This window comes from Mizuhopecten yessoensis, unplaced genomic scaffold (genome assembly GCF_002113885.1).
Source record: "Mizuhopecten yessoensis strain PY_sf001 unplaced genomic scaffold, ASM211388v2 scaffold8233, whole genome shotgun sequence".
Classification (NCBI taxonomy): Eukaryota; Metazoa; Mollusca; class Bivalvia; order Pectinida; family Pectinidae; genus Mizuhopecten; species Mizuhopecten yessoensis.
In genome coordinates this window covers 682,073-702,487 of record NW_018407445.1, presented here as the reverse complement: position 1 = coordinate 702,487, position 20,415 = coordinate 682,073, and the positions used below count along the sequence as shown (strand labels likewise).

Below are 20,415 nucleotides of genomic sequence, written 5' to 3'. Positions count from 1 at the left end.
AAAGAATATAGTCCTTCGTTGAAAACAATCATACAGCATGATGGTGTACGCTGATAGTTCAATTTTCTGACACGTCATCGCGGAAGAATAATGTCTAGACGCGGTTCGCAGGCTCAGCTGCGAGTCTATTATAGCCATCTTTTTACTAGCTCGAAGTTGATCATGAGAGTCGCTAAATTTCGAGGTTATATATATCTTCTTGAATTTGAAGCTGCAGTAATCGAATGTTGAACTAGACAGGAAACCAGGCGTGACTTGAAAGGACGAAACAATTTGACATGGTAGTTGGCTGTTCGATTGCATTTCATATATGACGTGACCACATGGATGTGTGATCCACGTTTTCGATTTGTACCGGGAGTTGACACCGACACAAGAGGCAGAATGGGTAGTTAAAGGGGATGGATAAGTTCTAGGACAGTAAATGAATTGTCTCTATGGTCACGTGGATTTAATAAGCATACATGCATGACTACTTACAATGTAACTAACTCTACTTTGGACGGTATTGGTACGGCACTATACAAATATTAATAATGTTATATTATGACACTGTTTACAATTTACAATATAATCACATATTCAAAAGCACACAAACAAACAACACACATCATTATAATCGTTCCTTTTTTACATTTCTTTAGTTGCCATCAAAGAAAACAACAAATACTGATATACACGAAATTCACACAGACATACTCAGAGAGCCAGACAGACAAACAGACGGACAGAGATGTCGAGTAAACGTCTGATTGATATATGTTATCATAACTCATAGCAAAATGCAGGTGATTGATGAAATGGCAATTAATAATTTAAGGAATGTATTTGGTATTAAATAATATCATCAAGGTTGAGGATAGTTCAACTCTTTTATCCATATTTTGTAATTCATTAAATAAACTTATTGATATATTGTTACCCCTTTCCATATGTAATATATTTCTGAAAATTGTAATATTCCTTAATCAAATTTACTAGAGCCATAATATTAAGTGCACAGTGTAAACATCCAGTTTTGTATATATATAGTGTTTAATAGAAAGAATAAATTCATTATCAGTTCTATTATAGATTCCTGCTTGTACAATACATGAAAAAAGGGAATGGCAAGTGTATTTAAGAGATTTTCAAAACAATTCCAAAAGCGTTGTACTTAAGTGCACTCCCATAGGATATGAATGATTGTCTCCCTTTCTATAAAACATTGAACAAAGAGAGGGTTATGTGTAAGTCAAATCTTAAATAAGCGTGAATTTGATGATAAGATACAAAATACAAAATTATTCAAAATTGTAACCATTGTAACTTCGTGTTATTTGTAACCCTGAATGAAACAGCATACAGTTTTTAACACGTATCATTATTATGACCAAAAACAGTTCCCCATTTATTTTGTCCTGTTCCAGTGAAAATATTTTGAACTTTAAAGAACTTCTGTGACCTTTAGATATATCAAAACGATCTCAATATTTTAATGGTATGGTTGGGTAAATCACCATTTTGTTGGGTATATTGTAATTATTAAGATATTGATAAGACTTTAATAATTATATCACCGAAAAACAAACAGTTGCCAACAAAGTCAAATTCATTATGGTAGTACTTTTAATAAAGATATGATGTTATACCTTCACTGGAAATCATTTTGTAATTTATGTTTTCTAATCAAACATAAGGTATGGTCTCTAATTCTGGGGAGACTTGGAAACAGACGCGGGCATTTTCATTGCGTGCTATGACAGAGCTTGGATTCGGAAAACGATCTATGGAATCTAAGATTCTTGAAGAGGTATCCGTCTTTCTTGAAGTTTTGGAGAAATCATCTGGAGACGCTTTTGCACTGGGAACGACCGCGCAGATCAGTGTTTCGAACATCATATGTAGCATTTCCTTTGGTGAGAGATATGCACATGATGACGAGATGTTCAAAACATTAATGCTGATGATTGATAACTTTGTTAATGCGCTTCCCAAAGCTGTCATCACAAATTTCTTCCCAATTCTACGGTAACTACAAACTTTGAATTACGATGTACATTCTATGCTTTAGTTGTGATTAGTGTTTATGCTACTTCTGTTAACCTGGAATGATGGTGACAGTTCAAGGATAGCTATGGGAATGCTTGGTTGATGTGCAGGGTTCTATGAATTTAACCGTCCATTTATAGAGTATGGACTTATGACAATACGTTATTGTATATATTTGAATCAATTATAACATCACAGGATAAAGCCAGGTGCTGATAAAGTCCATATATGTATAGATAATAGGTAGCAGAGTACAGTAGAAATGGCATGTCTCGGATAAACATGGATAGCGGATTCATCCTGCATAACACACCTACATATATATATATATTTATAAACTACATTTTGAAACCTTTTTTTTTTTAGAAGAATGAATATTTTTTCAAAAAGTGATTTCCCCAGATTTGGGACTACCATGGTTACCACATCAAAAAACGCCAAAACAAAATGCAAAAAGACATGATTTTTAACCCAAAATTTGAGTCATGCAAGTAGTAATTTTTAACTTTAACTACAAAAATATCACCGATGGCTACTGTACGCTACTGTACATATACATCACTTCCTTTTTCCCAAAATTTAATCAATACCTTTTAAATGTCTGGAAAATGACACAATGAACAAAAAAATGTATCCGTTTCCTTTCTCACTTTAAAAGTGACCAAGTAATATGAATTCTCCTGACAGGTGAATTTTTACCAATTCTGCTCTCAAACTAACAATAAAGGGAGGTAATCTGAAAAATTAAAACTTGAATAGGTTTGTAGTTTTCATGAATAAAATATATTTTTGGGTGAAATATGATGCTTTGAGATCATGTGCATGTGAAAAACAAAACAGTACAGTGATACTATGATGTTTCTGTCTTGTTTGATAATGTCATAGTAACTGTGATGTCATCATAACTATGACGTCATCAATGGGCATCTATGACATCATTCAAGGCTCACTGATATCAAAATGAGCACTAGGAAACTCATCACAACAACAAACTAGCAACAGACACACTTCCCGTAACCGATGAACAGCACCAAAATGTCAGATATTCTGAAACATCAGACAAGTGCCATCATAGCAACCGTTATTTACTTTCCTCGCCTAGAATTGACAGTGATCCTCAGAAATTGTTCATTTAACATATTTTGCTAGATTTTTTTTTCTTCAGCTGTAATTATGGAAATATAATTTATTGACATTACTGACTTTGCTAATTTAATCTGTGTGATGAATCAAGTGGAAAAAAACCCATCTAAAATAGTGTAATTAGAATGAAAACAGATATTTTACCCTTTTTCAACAAATACAACTTCATGTATTTAGTAACCATGGATACCGGGTGCTGAACTGAGTGAAACAGACTGAAATCTAGTTTGAATGCATAAGGAGATAGCCTGGGAACCTTTTGATGTTTGGTATCAACTTTACCAATTACACAATTGATACATATGTGATGAATTGTGAAGTGCCTGTGAAAAGGGCGAGTTACCCCCCTTTATACATCCACAGGTAATAGGCTATTGACCTATATATTGACACATACATGTAACTTTTTAAACGTTTTTGAGTAGTTTTGAGCAATAATGAATGAAAGTGATGCTGAATCAAGTATAAAAAGGAATTTTTCAGAAAAAAACAATGTCTGTGTGTACAAGGTAGCAGAGAACAGTAGAAATGGCTTGACCCTAGATAGCGGATTCATCCTGCACAACACACCTACATATATATATTTATAAACTACATTTTGAATACGTTTTTTTTAGAAGAATGAATATTTCTTCAAAAGGTGATTTCCCCTGATTTGGGACTTGTGAAAACCATGGTGACCACATCAAAAAATGCAAAAAAACATGATTTTTAACCCAAAATTTGACCCACGCAAGTAGGTTTTTTTTTCTTCTTAAAACCTGTCTTGAATTAAATATCACCTACTCGGTCACAGATACTCACGTTTTAGCATTGGTCGTCAAACTAGATTTTTCACAATATTTACACATGTGCTGAGTACAAAAATAGACTACACGAATAGCTAGCTTTTGTTGTGTAGACACAGATTCGTAAATGGCCAAAAGTGTAGTCTCAAGCCAAATTCGATTTTTTTCAAATGTGAAGCCCACATAGTCCAATTCATCATGTATATGCCAATTTTAGAGCTGATTTTTTAAAAACTTTTGTTACATGTAATATTACAGGGGTTATTCACTGTACAAAAATATCACCCATTGCCACCGTACGCTACTGTACACTGCTACCATAGAGTTCATGTTTATCTCGCCATTTAACATGATCTCATTTGATATAACATATGAATAATAATTATAGCTGATCGACCAAAAATATATCGAGGTTGGTTAAGTTTAGTCAATTGTTTTATGTCTTGGGAGCAACTAAAATATAAGGACCATAACAAACAAACCTGCTTACCAAATCCCGTTCAGAACCTTTTTATTTTTATTTTGACTCCATCAAATTAACACACTAATTTCGAATATCTTAATATATTAGAATAAGGTACTTGCATGTTTAGTGGATGAAACCACTGCAATAGGAAAGGAAATTGCAACGGGTTAGACCCATATCTAATCCCAGAACTACTGAGCTCTAGATGGAAGCACCAACCACTTGGAAAACATTAGTTTATCGGCCTAGCACCTGTCATATCAAGTTATGTAATGATAAAGGATATTAATCATATCAAAGAATGATACAGTGGTTAAGAGAAGAAATTTGATGCAGTTGAGGAAAGCATGACTTGATTGAACCTTACGATATTGAACAGCATGTTTCCAGAAACGGTCCTTTGACAAAATTTCACTTCATTTGAAATCTGTTTATTGTTCCGCGTTTTTATAGATATTTTCCTGACTATTTGACTGGTGTTGAGGCGCTGATTACGAATTTCCAAAATGGAAGAAGATTCATGCAAGAGCAGATTGACAAACACCGGGCTACATTTCAAAGGGACAATATCAGAGACTTTATCGATGCCGTCATAAAAGAACAAATCGCTAATGGCAAGACAGGGGTCTTGGATGGTAAGTCACCGGTTAATTAAAGCATCAGATATTTGTTTTACATTTATTTTTTATTTTTTATTTTTTTTTTATTTTTTTGTGCCTGTGAATATTTTGAAGTCCATATATTTATTACATGATCACCTTGTTATCAGTCAAAAAATTCATAAAACTAACTTGTGTTATGTACGAATAATTCATAATACTTTTTATCAGATGAAAATGTGGCGATTGTGTTGTACAATATGTTTGTTGCTGGGACAGACGCAACAGCCACTAGCATTAAGTGGGCGGTTTTGTTTCTCATTCACTTTCCAAACGTGCAGACCAAATTACGTGACGAGGTTGATGATGTCATTGGACCTTCACGAGCTCCGTCAATGGATGATAAAGCAGAAATGCCATACACTGATGCATTCATCCATGAGACTTTAAGGATGAGTAATTTAGTCCCATATTCTCTGTTACATGGAGTCAAATACAACACCATATTTCAAGGGTACACATTGCGTACAGACGACTATATAGTCCCTAACCTTGAATCCGCTTCGTTCGACGAATCCCTGTTTATGGACCCTCATACATTCAACCCAGACAGATTCATCGGTGAAGACGGGAAACTCAACGGAAAAGAGCATTATGTTCTCACATTTTCGTTAGGTGGGTATAAGTATTTGCAACTATTTTGAATTGATCAGCTTAGGTTTTTTGAAATCAACTTGACCCTTCTTTCACTTTTCCGTATAATTTTATCCTTCTTTCCTAATTTTTGAATATCTATTGTTGCTATACATACAGTCTACTTATGGACTACCTACTTTGTTGGTGGGCCGTTGAGACTATCATTATAAACTATAAAAGCATATATTTTCGTTTGGGTTAAATTGCATTGTTTTTGAAAAAAAATCAATGGAATTGTATTTCGTGAAATCAATATTTAAAAACTCTGTCAAAATAGACAGGCGTGACAACACATTGCATGTGAATATATTACAGGTACGATCAGATTTACTCGCTCGATGGGTATCGGTCAAATCCGTCACGCTCTATAGCTTATATACAAAGAGCGATACACACGTAATGTGTACTTTGTAGACTCATATAGACGTACATTACCGTGTCAGTAGTTCACAGAGGTTGAAGCTATTCAAATAACTGCATCTAATGATGCAATTGAAAAAGCTACAAGTAATTCGCTAGTGACGATAATTACACAGTTTATCATGACTTTTGTCCAAATGTAATTACACCATGTATTTGTAATTAAGTTAATAGTTTATTTCGTTTAGTTCAGATTTCGTGTGTTTAGTATTTCGATGGGATTATATTTCGTGGTTTTTATAAAACCACGAAATAAACGAACATAAATCCCTAATGAAATATTATGCTTTTACTGTATCCTAGTTTATTGAATAATAGACATTTACTTTCCTATTGCATATTCAATAAAAAAATTTCCACATTACTTAAATAAATAAAGGAAGAAGAGTATGCTTTGGTGAAAGTTTAGCAAGGATGGAACTCTTCTTGTTCCTCACTTCATTGGTGCAGCGATTCAATCTTCTCCCAGAAGATGATGGCAACCTACCTACGCTGGAATCGGTACCAGGCGTAGTTAATCATCCGCGAGAGTTCAAGTTCAGGGCTGTAAAGATAAAATAAGCATGCATCAATATATACAAATCAGTCAGATGATTATATCATCACCATACCAGCAAACAATTAGGCATGCTTCCGTTCTTTATGTAATGCGCTGTTGAAGATTAAAGGTTATACATTAATAATGCTCTTTCAGTCAACTTGTGTTGTTCAATCTTATTGATTTAATGTTTTGAGTTAAGGACTAAGACGGGTTCTTTATTTTGAAAGATAGTTAAAATTATTTAATTGAAATTAAAAGGATGCAAATTGAATTTGTATTTAAACAGCATTTTGATGAACACTTTGACGTATCAAACTTAACAATAAACATATGAAGTCATACGATGTGAGGCTGTATAGTTTTCAGGGTATCTTTCTGTTTGTCCAAACTGTAATTTGATGAATGGATTGAGACTAACTGCTGTCATTTTAAACATATTAACACATTTTATCTTTATTGGTTTGATTTGTTTTCATAGTACAATAATTGTGTCTAACCTTTTGGGCATTTAAATGTTTAACGTTTTTTATAAAAATAATAATTTCAGATCATCATACTACATGTATTTTATATTTCTTTGAAATGTATATAAATTAAACATATTTCGTGACAATTTAATAAATATCATTGATGATACTGTTTTGTTATCATTGTATAATTACTCTGTGTACCATAATCTGCGTTCAGGTTATATGTTAACAGCGTAACCATTGGTGTACACCTCGTGTCTATTTAAATTTAAAACTAAGATAATGCGAGTTTGATGAATATGATAAACAGCCGTCACTCATTATGGTTTTAAGCTCACCATCCTCAGGCAGACTTGGAGCTGTTCAAATCGCTTATCGTCCGTGTCCGTTTATCAGTGCTGAAACAAATCTTGTTAGCAGTACTTCTTAGAAAGTGCTGGAGTGATCTGTCTCAAATAAGTACAGTGTACTGAGTTATCCATTAAATTTTTGGACAGAAAATCAAGGTCATAAGTTATGAATTTTGATTTTTCAAGCTGATCTAAAAACAAAAAGCAATGGCCGACAGGCGGTCGTCTTGAATTTTGAGAACCACGCAGCTATATATGATTTCGAAAGTTCCAGTTTTTATACTAATTGTATTTCCCAAAGAAGTACGAGACAGATCTTTCGCAAATTTCTTTAGGTTCTCATTTGAGAAACTGTTTTTTTCCAGATTTAATGCCTTACTTTATTGTGTAGTACCCTTCTCAGATGAGAAGTTAGAATGAATCGTCCGATTACACTTTGGAAATGCTCTGCTGCCTCGTTTAAGTCCTGAGGAGCTGTCTGTGTGTGATGGTTATCTAGACTATTAATGTCGTTTTCAAGTACCGTTCGTCCGAGAACACGTCCAGTTTGTATCCCAAATTATATTTTCTGAGGTTAGAACTATTTAATGCACTCTGGGGTTTGTACTAAAACGAGCCTTTCTTGATCGCAGCATTAGTTTTCGAGCGCAGTCGCTCCTTTACAATTTCGACTATTTATTCTGTTCTTTTGACAATGTCTTTAGAATTTACTATTTGTTTCTTTTCTGAATGCTTGCCTAAATCGTTATACCTTTCCATGGCCACGGGAGAAGCAAGAAGAACAGGGAATGTTCAATTTGTCGGAGTAGGAATTCATTGAAATGCTCGATTATGTGCATTTACCATATATAACCAAATATTACATACAAGGTGGTACCAAAAATTCATTCTTCGATATGCAAACAAGGCATAGTGGATGTCTCATGTAAATAGAATTCGTCCGGCAAATCTACTTCAAAACGTCTATTACTTCCACCTGGAGACAAGTTTACACAAACCAATTTGTAATTTTTATCAAAACATTCCTTGATAACATTAACACAAAGATTCTGTGCAAAGTTAAATACTATGATGAAAGTCGGTCTAAAATAACAGTTTCTCATATGACATTTCTTAAAGGGAGCAAATGTTTGGGAATAAGTAGGTTTTTATTTTACAAAGCGACCAAATATAGCTCTTGTTCCAGTAGTGTGTTTCTCGTAACAATTCTATGGGAAGGGGCCTTACACAGAGATGAAATATGATATTTCCTTTTTATCTAAAGCTAGCAAATCTGATCTCTAAACAGAAAAAAAATAAGACCAGGTGTTTCGAAAGGGTAAGCGTCTTCTGCTTTATCGAAGACATAGTCCTTCTCATCGTTTATAACGAGCTTAGCTGATAAAACATGTATAACTTTGCAGTGATAGTCTAAATATATACATAAAAAATTGCTAATAAAGAAAGATAGAACATTATATTAGGGTAGCAGTGAACAGTAGCGCATGGTGGCCATGGGTGATATTTTTGTACAATGAATAACCCCTGTAATATTAGATGTATCAAAATTAAACAAAAAAGGATCGGGCCATCCCTACTATACTCTGCGACCTTATACACATAAAAATTAGATTTTTCTGAATAAAATGCCTTTTTATGCTTGATTCAGCTTCACTTTCATTCATTATTGCTTAAAACTACACAAAAACGTTTGAAAAGTTGCACATATAGGTCAATATATAGGTCATAAGCCTGTTACCTGTGGGATATATATAGGGGGGTAACTCGCCCATTTTCTCAGGCACTTCACAATTCATCACATATGTGTCAATTGTGCAATTGGTAAAGTTGATACCAAACAACAAATAGTTCACAGGCTATCTCCTGATGCACCCAGGCTAGATTGCACTCTGTTTCACTCATTTCAGCACCCGGTAAGCATGGTTACTAATACATAAAGTTGTATTTATTGAAGATGGGTAAAATATCTGTTTGCATTCTAATTACACTATTTTATATGTTTTCCCACTTCATTCAGAATACAGATTAAATTAGCAATTAGTCAATAATGTCAATAAATTTTATTTCCATAATTACATTTGAGGAAAATCATCTTTTTCTAGTGAAATATGTCCAATGAACAATTTCTGAGGGTCACTGTCAATTCTAGGCAAAGGAAGTAAACTAAGGTTGCTATGGTGGCACTTGTCGGATGTTTTAGGATATCTGAAATTTTGGTGTTGTTCATCGGTTACGGGAAGTGTGTCTGTTGCTAGTTTGTTGTTGTGATGGGTTTCCTGGTATTCCTTTTGATATCATTGAGCCTTGTTGATGTCATAGATGCCCATTGATGACGTCATAGTTATGATGATATTACAGTAACTATGACATCATCAAACAAGACAGAAACATCATAGTATCACTGTACTGTTTCGTTTTTCACATGCACATGATCTCAAAACATCATTTTTCACCATAAAAGAAATGTTATTCATGAAAACTACAGTACAGTAGCGCACGGTGGTCATGGGTGATACTTTTGAACAATAAATAACCCTTGTAATATTACATGTATCAAAATTTAAAACAAAATTAGCACTAAAATTGGCATATACATGATGAAGTGGACTATTTTGGCTTCATATTTAAAAAAAAAAATCGAATTTGGCTTGAGACTACATTTTCTGTGTCTACACAACAAAAACTAGCTTTTCATGTAATCTATTTTTGTACTCAGCACACGCGTTAATATTGTGAAAATGCAGTTGAACGACCTATGCTAAAATGTGAGTATTTCTGTTACCGAGTAGGTGATATTCAATTCAAGACAGGTTTTAAGAAAAAAATACTACTTGCGCGGGTCAAAGGTTTTGTTAAAAATCATTTATTTTATTATTGGAGATTTAATTTCTTAATGGTCTTTATAAAGGTCGTAATTTAGGTTACTTGTACCATTTCTTAGTTGACAAAGAATTACGTTAATATTGCGATTTCCAGAAAATTTTAAAACATCAATTGTTTCAGATTGTACATAATGTGTTTGGCCTAAATAACTTATGAAATGTTTGGTAGATTGAATGTCATGAATAGTAGGAGCAATTCTATTAAATCCATTAAATATGGAAGGGAATAATCTTTTATTATAATTTACAGTACGGCATAATGGCACCCTCGATATCCAGGGGTTACGCTCACTCCGAGAAATTTCTCACTCTACACTAACAATCCAACTGTAGGTAGCAGAGCAGCAGGTGGTGCAGCTGTAGCTGTCCATTAAATATTCCTCACAGAATTATCAAGTTAAACACAAATTTACAGGCTGTTGCTCTCTGTGCAACATTACACAGACAAATATCCGTCTGTTCAATTTATCTCCCTCCGAGTATAGTTTTCACTTGTGAGCAACTCAATAACATCGTCTCCCAGCTCCCATCACCATTCATAATCCTCGGTGATTTCAATAGTCATAATAGTCTGTGGGGCTCTCCAAACACAGACGTGAGAGGAAGACGTATCGAGGAAATTATAGATAAAAACAACTTGTGCCTTTTTAACAACAATACCCCTACCTATTTACACCCTGGTACAGGCTCTCGTACCCACATTGATCTATCATTATGCCATCCTTCCATTCTTCTTGATTATGACTGGAGGGTAAATGATGATCTTTGTGGGAGTGACCACTTTCCATTTTTTCTTAAGAATATCGGGACTCCTCTTGATGATCCTCTACCTCGATGGAATGTGCACAAAGCAGATTGGGTCTTAAGTCAACACATGTGCAATGAGAAGCTAACCACAGAAAATTTTACTAACCTCGACGACCCTATCAAAACTTATACTGAAACACTCACTTCTATTGCCCAAAAGACAATTCCAAAATTCGCTCCAATACCTACGAAGTTCTTTTTATCAGAAGAATCTTTTAAAACATGCAGTAATCGGGCAGCTGCTCTAAGACGCTACTTGAATTGCCCAACTGCTTCAAACTACAGTGATTTTAAAATTTGGCGGTCAAAGGCTCGGCGATCAATTATACTTGACAAAAGAAACAGCTGGAGAGAATGTGTATCAAATATATATCATCAAACACGTCCTCCAAAAAAGTATGGGATATGATTAGGAAAATAAGTGGGAAAAAGAAAAAGTCAACATCCTCCAACCTCATTAATAAAAACAAAACGTTTTAGTCTAGGTCTGAAATTGCTGATGCATTTGCAAAAAACATAGCTAAAAACATAGAAAAAAAAGGGAAAAGAAACGAAAGTTACACAAAGAAAGTTATAATGAGCCATTTACTCTACCAGAACAAGTTTACGCTTCCGGAAAGATTCCCGATTCGTGGAAGAACTCCACAATTATACCTATCCCAAAACTGGGAAGGGATGCTACTGACCCAAACAACTATCGTCCTATTTCTCTGACTAGTTGTGTATGTAAAACTTTAGAACGAATTATAAACACAAGACTGGTTTGGTTTCTTGAGGCCAACGATATAATTTCCTCTCTTCAAAGTGGTTTTAGAAACAGAAGGGGGACAAATGACCATCTCATCAGACATTCATTCGAGAAGCTTTCTCCAAGAAGGAATACCTTGTTGCCGTGTTATTTGATCTTGAGAAGGCCTATGATACTACATGGCAGTATGGCATCATGAAAGATCTTCACGACCTTGGCGTACGTGGAAACCTTCCCAATTTTATATATAATTACCTATCCGATAGACACTTCAAAGTCCGTGTTGGATCAACTTTTTCTGAAACGTCTAAACAGGAAATGGGAGTCCCACAGGGTGGAATCCTATCATTCACCCTGTTTGGTCTTAAAATCAATGATATAGTCAAATGTCTTGGTCAATCAACAGAAGGGTCGTTATTTGTGGATGACCTCTTGATCTGTTACAGATCTAAGAACATGCACACGATAGAATGACAACTTCAACAGAGCTTAAACAAACTACAAAATTGGGCAGACGAAAACGGCTTCAAAATCTCTAAATCTAAAACTGTGTGCATGCATTTCTGTCAAAAACGAAAAGCACACAATGACCCAAACCTTACACTCGATGGCACTAGAATTCCTGTTGTTGAACAAACTAAATTTCTCGGCCTCATTTTTGATTCGAAACTCTCTTTCATACCAAATATAAAGTATCTGAAGGATAAGTGTTCCAAGGCGTTAAACATTATACTAGTCCTTTCTCATACTGATTGGGGAGCGGACCGTGAAATGCTTTTGCGTCTATACTTATTCGAACAAAACTGGATTATGGCGGGCAAAGGCTCGGCGATCAATTATACTTGACAAAAGAAACAGCTGGAGAGAATGTGTATCAAATATATATCATCAAACACGTCCTCCAAAAAAGTGTGGGGTATGATTAGGAAAATAAATGGGAAAAAGAAAAAGTCAACATCCTCCAACCTCATTAATAAAAACAAAATGTTTTCGTCTAGGTCTGAAATTGCTGATGCATTTGCAAAAAACATAGCTAAAAACTCATCCCCTTTAAACCACTCCCGAAAATTCCAGTCTTTAAAGAAAGAAAAAAAAGGAAAAGAAACGAAATTTACACAAAGAAAGTTATTATGAGCTATTTACCCTACCAGAACAAGTTTACGCTTCCGGAAAGATTCCCGATTCGTGGAAGAACTCCACAATTATACCTATCCCAAAACCGGGAAAAGATGCTACTGACCCAAACAACTATCGTCCTATTTCTCTGACTAGTTGTGTATGTAAAACTTTAGAACGAATTATAAACACAAGACTGGTTTGGTTTCTTGAGGCCAACGATATAATTTCCCCTCTTCATATTAATTGAAAAATTGTGTGCCAAATCGATAGGATTATTTTTAGTGATACCATATAGTTATGTGTCATATACACATAAATTTACTGGAAACACAATCTACAATATCATTGATATAAATTAAAAACATTAATGGTCCGAGGACCGAGCCTCGTACGCCTGCTTGTACAGGGCCAAATGTTGATACAAACCCTTCTGTTAAACTCCGTTTCCTTGAAATTAAAAAGTTTTTGAACCAATTTAGGAGAATACATGAAACACCATAAATTTCTAGTTTATGTAAAAGTCAATCATGCCATACCCTATCAAAATTCTTGCTAATATAACAGAGATGAATATAATTTCCTTATTTTGATCTAGGCAGTTAACAATGATGTGATATAGGAGTGTAATTGATTAACAGGTGATCTTTTGGAGAAATAATATGAAACACATGTATACGCATAATGAACAAATGCATAGACATGATCATAATTGACCGTAATAGTGTTTATAGTTCACATCTTTGTTACATAGTTATGCAATATAATGACTTCTGTTTAGAATAGAGTTGGTTTAAGCTGATTCATTGCAGTTAAAATAAATTCATAGATATAGTGTTGGCAGGTGTATGGGGATTCCTAAAGGGGAAGTTAGTTTTATCTGTACACACTCTGTCTCAATGCGATAGATAACAACACTGTAGGACACATCTATCAGGTGACTGTGTGTGTGTTTGTGTGTGTCAAGGTTATGGTCAGAGTCTAGAATAAATATAACACGATGATAAAATAGGAGTAGTATAATTACACACAAGCACAGCAAACACTACAAGCAGAAATGTTGGATGTATTTTTTGGTATGGATCCTCTGATTGTCGCCCTTGGCATATTAGGTTTGCTGTTTCTCCTAAAACTGCTGTATGTCCCCAGCAACAGTCCTCCTGGACCTACCGGGTATCCACTGGTGGGGAACTTTCCACTCTTTATGTCTGGAAGCAAAACGAAATTATTTAAGCGGCTACGACAGACATATGGAGACGTGTTTAGTTTGCGGTTAGGTAGTAAACGAATGGTGGTCATCAACGGTTACAAGGCTCTGAAGGAGGCGTTTGTAAAGAATGCTGATGTGTTCTCAGAGAGGCCCCCGGACGTGTACACCTCCAAACGGACGAGTAATGGCAAAGGTTTGTAACAAACTAATGACTAGGTTAGACATGGCTTTAGTATGTGAAACCCGATGGTCACGTGGAATTATGCATAATTGACATTAGCCTTCAACCGCGTATATAAGATTAATGCAGTGCAGGGCTTTAATAAGCATACATGCATGACTACTTACGATGTAACTAACTCTACTTTGGACGGTATTGGTACGGCACTATACAAATATTAATAATGTTATACTATGACGCTGTTTACAATTTACAATATAACCAAATATTCAAAAGCACACAAAACAAACACATATCATCATTATAATCGTTCCTTTTTTACATTTCTTTAGTTGCTATAAAAGAAAACAACAAATACTAATATACACGAAATCCACACAGACATACTCAGAGAGCCAGACAGACAAACAGACAGACAGAGATGTCGGACTGTCCGATTTAACGTCTGATTGATATATGTTATCATAACTTATAGCTAAATGCAGGTGATTGATGAAATGGCAATTAATAATTTAAGGAATGTATTTAGTGTTAAAAAATATCATCAAGGTTGAGGATGAGGATAGTTCAACCCTTTTATCCATATTTTGTAATTCATTAAGTAAGCTTATTGAGATGTTGTTATCCCTTTCCATATGTTATACATTCTGAAAATTATAATATTCCGTAATCAAATTTACTAGAGCCATAACATTAAGTGCACAGTGTAAACATCTAGTTTTGTAAATTCATTATCAGTTCTATTATAGATTCCTGCTTTTACAATACATGCAAAAATAACATTTTTTGCTGTAAAAGGGAATGGCAAGCGTATTTAAGAGATTTTCAAAACAATTCCAAAAGCTTTGTATTTAAGTGAACTCCCATAGGATATGAATACTTGTCTCACTTTCTATAAAACATTGAACAAAGAGAGGGCTATGTGTTAGTCGAATCTTAAATAAGCATGGATTTGATGTTTAAATACAAAATAAGAAATTATTCAAAATTGTAACCATTGTAACTTCGTGTTATTTGTAACCCTGAATAGAACAGCATACAGTTTGTTTTAAAACACTTATCATTATTATTACCAAAAACAGTTCCCCCATTTATTTTGTCCTGTTCCAGTGAAAATATTTTGAACTTTAAAGAACTTCTGTGACCTTTAGATATATCAAAATGATATCAATGTGTTAATGGTATGATTGGGTAAATCAACATTTTGTTGGGTACATTGTATTTATTAAGATATTGATTTATGCTCAACATTACTACTTGATACTGATGATAATTTGTTATTTAACCATGAAGATCACAAATTCATTGAAAGAGAAAAAGGAACAAATTCTAATATTTTTTACTAAATCACTGATTATTTTAATACCCTTATTGAACCAATTTCTATAGAAAATGGAAGAAGTATATCACTACTACACTTTTAACCACCTATCAAAACAACTTGGGTTATCCCTGTTATTGTCATTATTTTGAGACTAGAACTTTTTGCATAAAGATTTAACTCTCTTTAAAGATTGTTTTTGTTCCGTTTATTATTAAAGAAGTGTCATCTGCACATTGAGAATTTATAATTTAACAGTCATCAATATTGATACCAGTCATATTTCTATTATTTCTGATCCGAATCTCTGCAAAAAAGTATAAAAAGCAAGGTGCGATTGGATCGCCTTGGCGACAGCCGAGTTTTGTATTAAAGAACGATGATAAGTTACCCTCCTGATTAATTGCAGAACAAGGATTAGAATTTAAATTTTTACCCAATTTCTAACATAATAACCAAATTTGTAGTAGTAAATGACTATATCTATAAATTTTCAAAATCAATTCATAGTTTCATACCAGGGATATTATTTTCTTCAGCATACTGCATGCTTTCTTAGATAAGCCTAGTATTTTGCCCTAAGTAACGTCCTGATATGAAAACTGTCTGATCCGAGTTTATCACTTTTTCTATAACTAATTTAAGTCTCCTATAAGGTAGCTATAGATCCTAATGCAAATTTGTACACAATATTTAAAAGAGAGAAAGGCCGCTATTTTTTCATAAAATATTTTAGCAATGCAAGTAATGATGTACTGACGTTTAGAAACTGGCCATTTAAATAACCATACTTTAATGATCTAACAACAAAGTTTCCAATCATCTTCCAAAACATTTAACCCAAAAATATGTATTGCACAAACCCAGACAAAATCGCGTGATTCCGCTTGACTATTGTTCATGCCATTCTTATCAATATTTTGTATCTTTTGGACCAAAAAGCCCTCAACCAAACAGACAATCTATATTTTGTATCATTGAAACACCTGTTGTCCAACTGTCCCTGGTCGGCTGATTTTATCAATGCCAACATATTATTGCATAACAAATTAATGTCAACTTTAAAAATTATATCACAGAAAAACAACACTTGATAACGATATGTAATTTATGTTTTCTTATATAAAAAGGTATGGTCGATAATTCCGGGGAGACTTGGAAACAGACGCGGGCATTTTCACTGCGTGCTATGAAAGATTTTGGTTTCGGAAAACGATCTATGGAATCTAGGATTCTGGAAGAGGTATCCGTTTTTCTTGAAGTTTTGGAGAAATCATCTGGAGACGCTTTTGCATTGGGAACGACCGCGCAGATCAGTGTTTCGAACATCATATGTAGCATTTCCTTTGGTGAGAGATATGCACATGATGACGAGATATTCAAAACATTAATGCTGACGATTGATAACATTGTTGATGCGCTTTCCAAAGCTGCCATCACAAATTTCTTCCCAATTCTACGGTAACTACAAACTTTGAATTACAGTGTACATTCTATGCTTTAGTGGTGATTAGTGTTTATGCTACTTCTGTTAACCTGGAATGATGGTGACAGTTCAAGGATAGCTATGGGAATGCTTGGTTGATGTGCAGGGTTCTATGAATTTAACCATCCATTTATAGAGTATGGACTTATGACAATACGTTATTATATATATTTGAATCAATTATAACATCACAGGATGAAGCCAGGTGCTGTTTAAGTCCATATACATGTATGTATAGATAATAGAGTTGGAGTATCAGTATAGGAACATTAAAATGTGTCAACAACTATATCAACTATCAACTTAATCATACATTGTAGCTGTTTATCTCGCCACTTACGTGATCTGATTTGATAATACATATGAATAATAATCATAGCAGATCGACAAAAAAATATACCGAGGTTGGTTAAGTTAGGTAAAAAAAATATGTCTTCGAAGCAACTAAAATATAAGGACATATAGTTCCAGTGCTCGCTGATGGTATATGATTTACAAAAACTCCCTTACAGGTTACATATCACTAAAATGTTATATTTAGACACGACAACCTAAAACCTCCATGGCCACATTATTTCAACGCTGTGGGAATGATGAGGCTGGTTATGACATTTTAGTAGTATAACAAAAATGGCGCATTAAAGTGCCCCTTGATTTGTCTCTTGAACTGTTGACACCGCCTTTCGATAATCTTCGCTGTTGCGAGGATGCAAACTCGTAAACAGTCAAATCCACCCTTAGTTCGAATATCTTAATATATTAGAATAAGGTACTTGCATGTTTAGTGGATGACACCACTACAATAGGAAAGGAAATTGCAACGGGATAGAGCAATATGTAATCCCAGAACTACTAAGCTCTAGATGGAAGCACCAATCACTTTGGAAACAGTAGTTTCCCGGACTAGCACCTGTCATATCAAGTTATGTAATGATAAAGGATATTAACCATATCAAATTATGATACAGTGGTTAAGAGAAGAAATTTGATGCAGTTGAGAAAATCATGTCTTGATTGAAACTTACGATATTGAACAGCATGTGACAACATTTCACTTAACTTGAAATCTGTTTATTGTTCCGCGTTTTTTTTTAGATATTTTCCTGATAAGTTGACTGGTGTTGAGGCGCTGAGTACGAATTACCGAACTGTAAGAAGATTCATGCAAGAGCAGATTGACAAACACCGGGCTACATTTCAAAGGGACAATATCAGAGACTTTATCGATACCGTCATAAAAGAACAAATCGCTAATGGCAAGACAGGGGTCTTGGATGGTAAGTCACCGGTTAATTAAAGCATCAGATTTTTGTTTTACATTTACTTTTCGTTTTCGTTTATTTTTTTATGCCTGTGAATATTTTGTAGCCTATATAGTTATTACATGATCACCTTGTTATCAGTCAAAAAACTCTTAAAAGTAACTTGTGTTATGTACGAACAATTCATAATATCTGTATTTTTTCACTGACTTGCCATTTTATTGTGAGGGGAAAAAAATGTCGATTTCAATTGTGAATTTCAAGTCTTCATTTAAAAATGTTGCTTTTACTAAACTGATATTTTTACGCCTCTTTGAGTTCAAGATGAAATTAATGAGCAAACAAATTGTCATTTCCAGATGAAAATGTGGCGATTGTGTTGTACAATATGTTTGTTGCTGGGACAGAGACAACAGCCACTACCATTAAGTGGGCGATTTTGTTTCTCATTCACTTTCCAAACGTGCAGACCAAATTACGTGACGAGGTTGATGATGTCATTGGACCTTCACGAGCTCCGTCAATGGATGACAAAGCAGAAATGCCATACACTGATGCATTCATCCATGAGACTTTGAGGATGAGTAACTTAGTCCCATATTCTCTGTTACATGGAGTCAAATGCAACACCACATTTCAAGGGTACACATTGCGTACTGACGACTATATAGTCCCTAACCTTGAATCCGCTTCGTTCGACGAATCCCTGTTTATGGACCCTCATACATTCAACCCAGACAGATTCATCGGTGAAGACGGGAAACTCAACGGAAAAGAGCACTATGTTCTCACATTTTCGTTAGGTGAGCATAAGTATTTACAAATATTTTGAATTGATCAGCGAAGGTTTTTTGAGATCAACAAGACCCTTCTATCACTTTTCTGTATTATTTTTATCCTTCTTTTCCTAATTTTTAAATTTCTACTGTTGCCATACATACAGTCTACTTATGGGCTACCTACTTTGTTGTGTGTTTAATATTTCTTTGGGATTATATTTCGTGGTTTTATTATATTTCGTGGTTTTTTTAAAACCACGAATTTAACGAAATTAAATCCCCAACGAAATACTATGTTTTCACTGTATCCTAGTATATTGAATAATAGACATTTACTTTCCTATTGCATATTCAATAATTTTTTCCACATTACTTAAATAAATAAAGGAAGAAGAGTATGCTTTGGTGAAAGTTTAGCAAGGATGGAACTCTTCTTGTTCCTCACTTCATTGGTGCAGCGATTCAATCTTCTCCCAGAAGATGATGTCAACCTACCTTCGCTGGAATCGGTACCAGGCGTAGTTAATCATCCCCGAGAGTTCAAGTTCAGGGCTGTAAAGATAAAATAAGCATGCATCCATATATACAAATCAGTCAGATAATTATATCATCACCATACCAGCAAACAATTAGGCATGCTTTCGTTCTTTGTGTAATGCGCTGTTAAAGATTAAAGGTTATACATTAATAATGCTCTTTCAGTCAGTTTGGGTTGTTCAATCTTATTGATATGATGTTTTGAGTTAAGGACTAAGACGGGTTCTTTATTTTGAAAGATGATAATAATTTCAGATAATCATACTACATGTATTTTATATTTCTTTGAAATGTAACTAAATTGAACATATTTCGTGACATTTTAATAAATATCATTGATGATATTGTTTGATTCTTCATCTTTGTATAATTACTCTGTATACCATAATCTGCGAACAGGCTATATGTTACCAGCGTAACCATTGGTGTACACCTCGTGTCTATTTAAATTTAAAACTAAGATAATGCAAGTTAGATGAATATGATAAACAGCCGTCACTTATTATGGTTTTAAGCTCACCATCATCAGGCAGACTTGGAGCTGTTCAAATCGCTTACCGTCCGTCAGTGCTGAAACAAATC

The 20,415-nt window shown here is 34.3% G+C and overlaps 2 protein-coding genes across 3 annotated transcripts in view; both read left to right on the top strand.

Annotated features, from left to right (window-relative positions):
• Positions 1 to 6,836, top strand: part of LOC110455507 (cytochrome P450 2C38-like) — a 9,393-nt gene extending 2,557 nt beyond the window's left edge. For both annotated transcript variants that reach the window (XM_021505680.1, XM_021505678.1), the window contains exons 2-5: positions 1,680 to 2,010; positions 4,882 to 5,063; positions 5,259 to 5,702; positions 6,523 to 6,836. In XM_021505680.1, the coding sequence (XP_021361355.1) occupies positions 1,680 to 2,010; positions 4,882 to 5,063; positions 5,259 to 5,702; positions 6,523 to 6,704 (1,139 nt within the window). In that variant the 3' untranslated portion in view covers positions 6,705 to 6,836. The remainder of the gene's footprint in view (positions 1 to 1,679; positions 2,011 to 4,881; positions 5,064 to 5,258; positions 5,703 to 6,522) is intronic.
• Positions 6,837 to 13,964: 7,128 nt separating this feature from the next.
• Positions 13,965 to 20,177, top strand: LOC110455506 (cytochrome P450 2B4-like). The gene is made up of 5 exons (XM_021505677.1): positions 13,965 to 14,460; positions 16,900 to 17,230; positions 18,351 to 18,532; positions 18,877 to 19,320; positions 19,684 to 20,177. The coding sequence occupies exons 1-5, from the start codon at positions 14,115 to 14,117 to the stop codon at positions 19,863 to 19,865; spliced, it is 1,485 nt and encodes a 494-aa protein (XP_021361352.1). The 5' UTR covers positions 13,965 to 14,114; the 3' UTR covers positions 19,866 to 20,177.
• The last annotated feature ends 238 nt before the right edge of the window (positions 20,178 to 20,415 follow it).

Coding starts and splice junctions, on each gene's coding strand:
- LOC110455506 (XM_021505677.1), top strand. CDS start 14,115: ATGTTGGATGTATTTTTTGGTATGGATCCTCTGATTGTCGCCCTTGGC. Junction 14,461..16,899: donor ACGGACGAGTAATGGCAAAG/GTTTGTAACAAA, acceptor TTATATAAAAAG/GTATGGTCGATAATTCCGGG. Junction 18,533..18,876: donor CAAGACAGGGGTCTTGGATG/GTAAGTCACCGG, acceptor TGTCATTTCCAG/ATGAAAATGTGGCGATTGTG.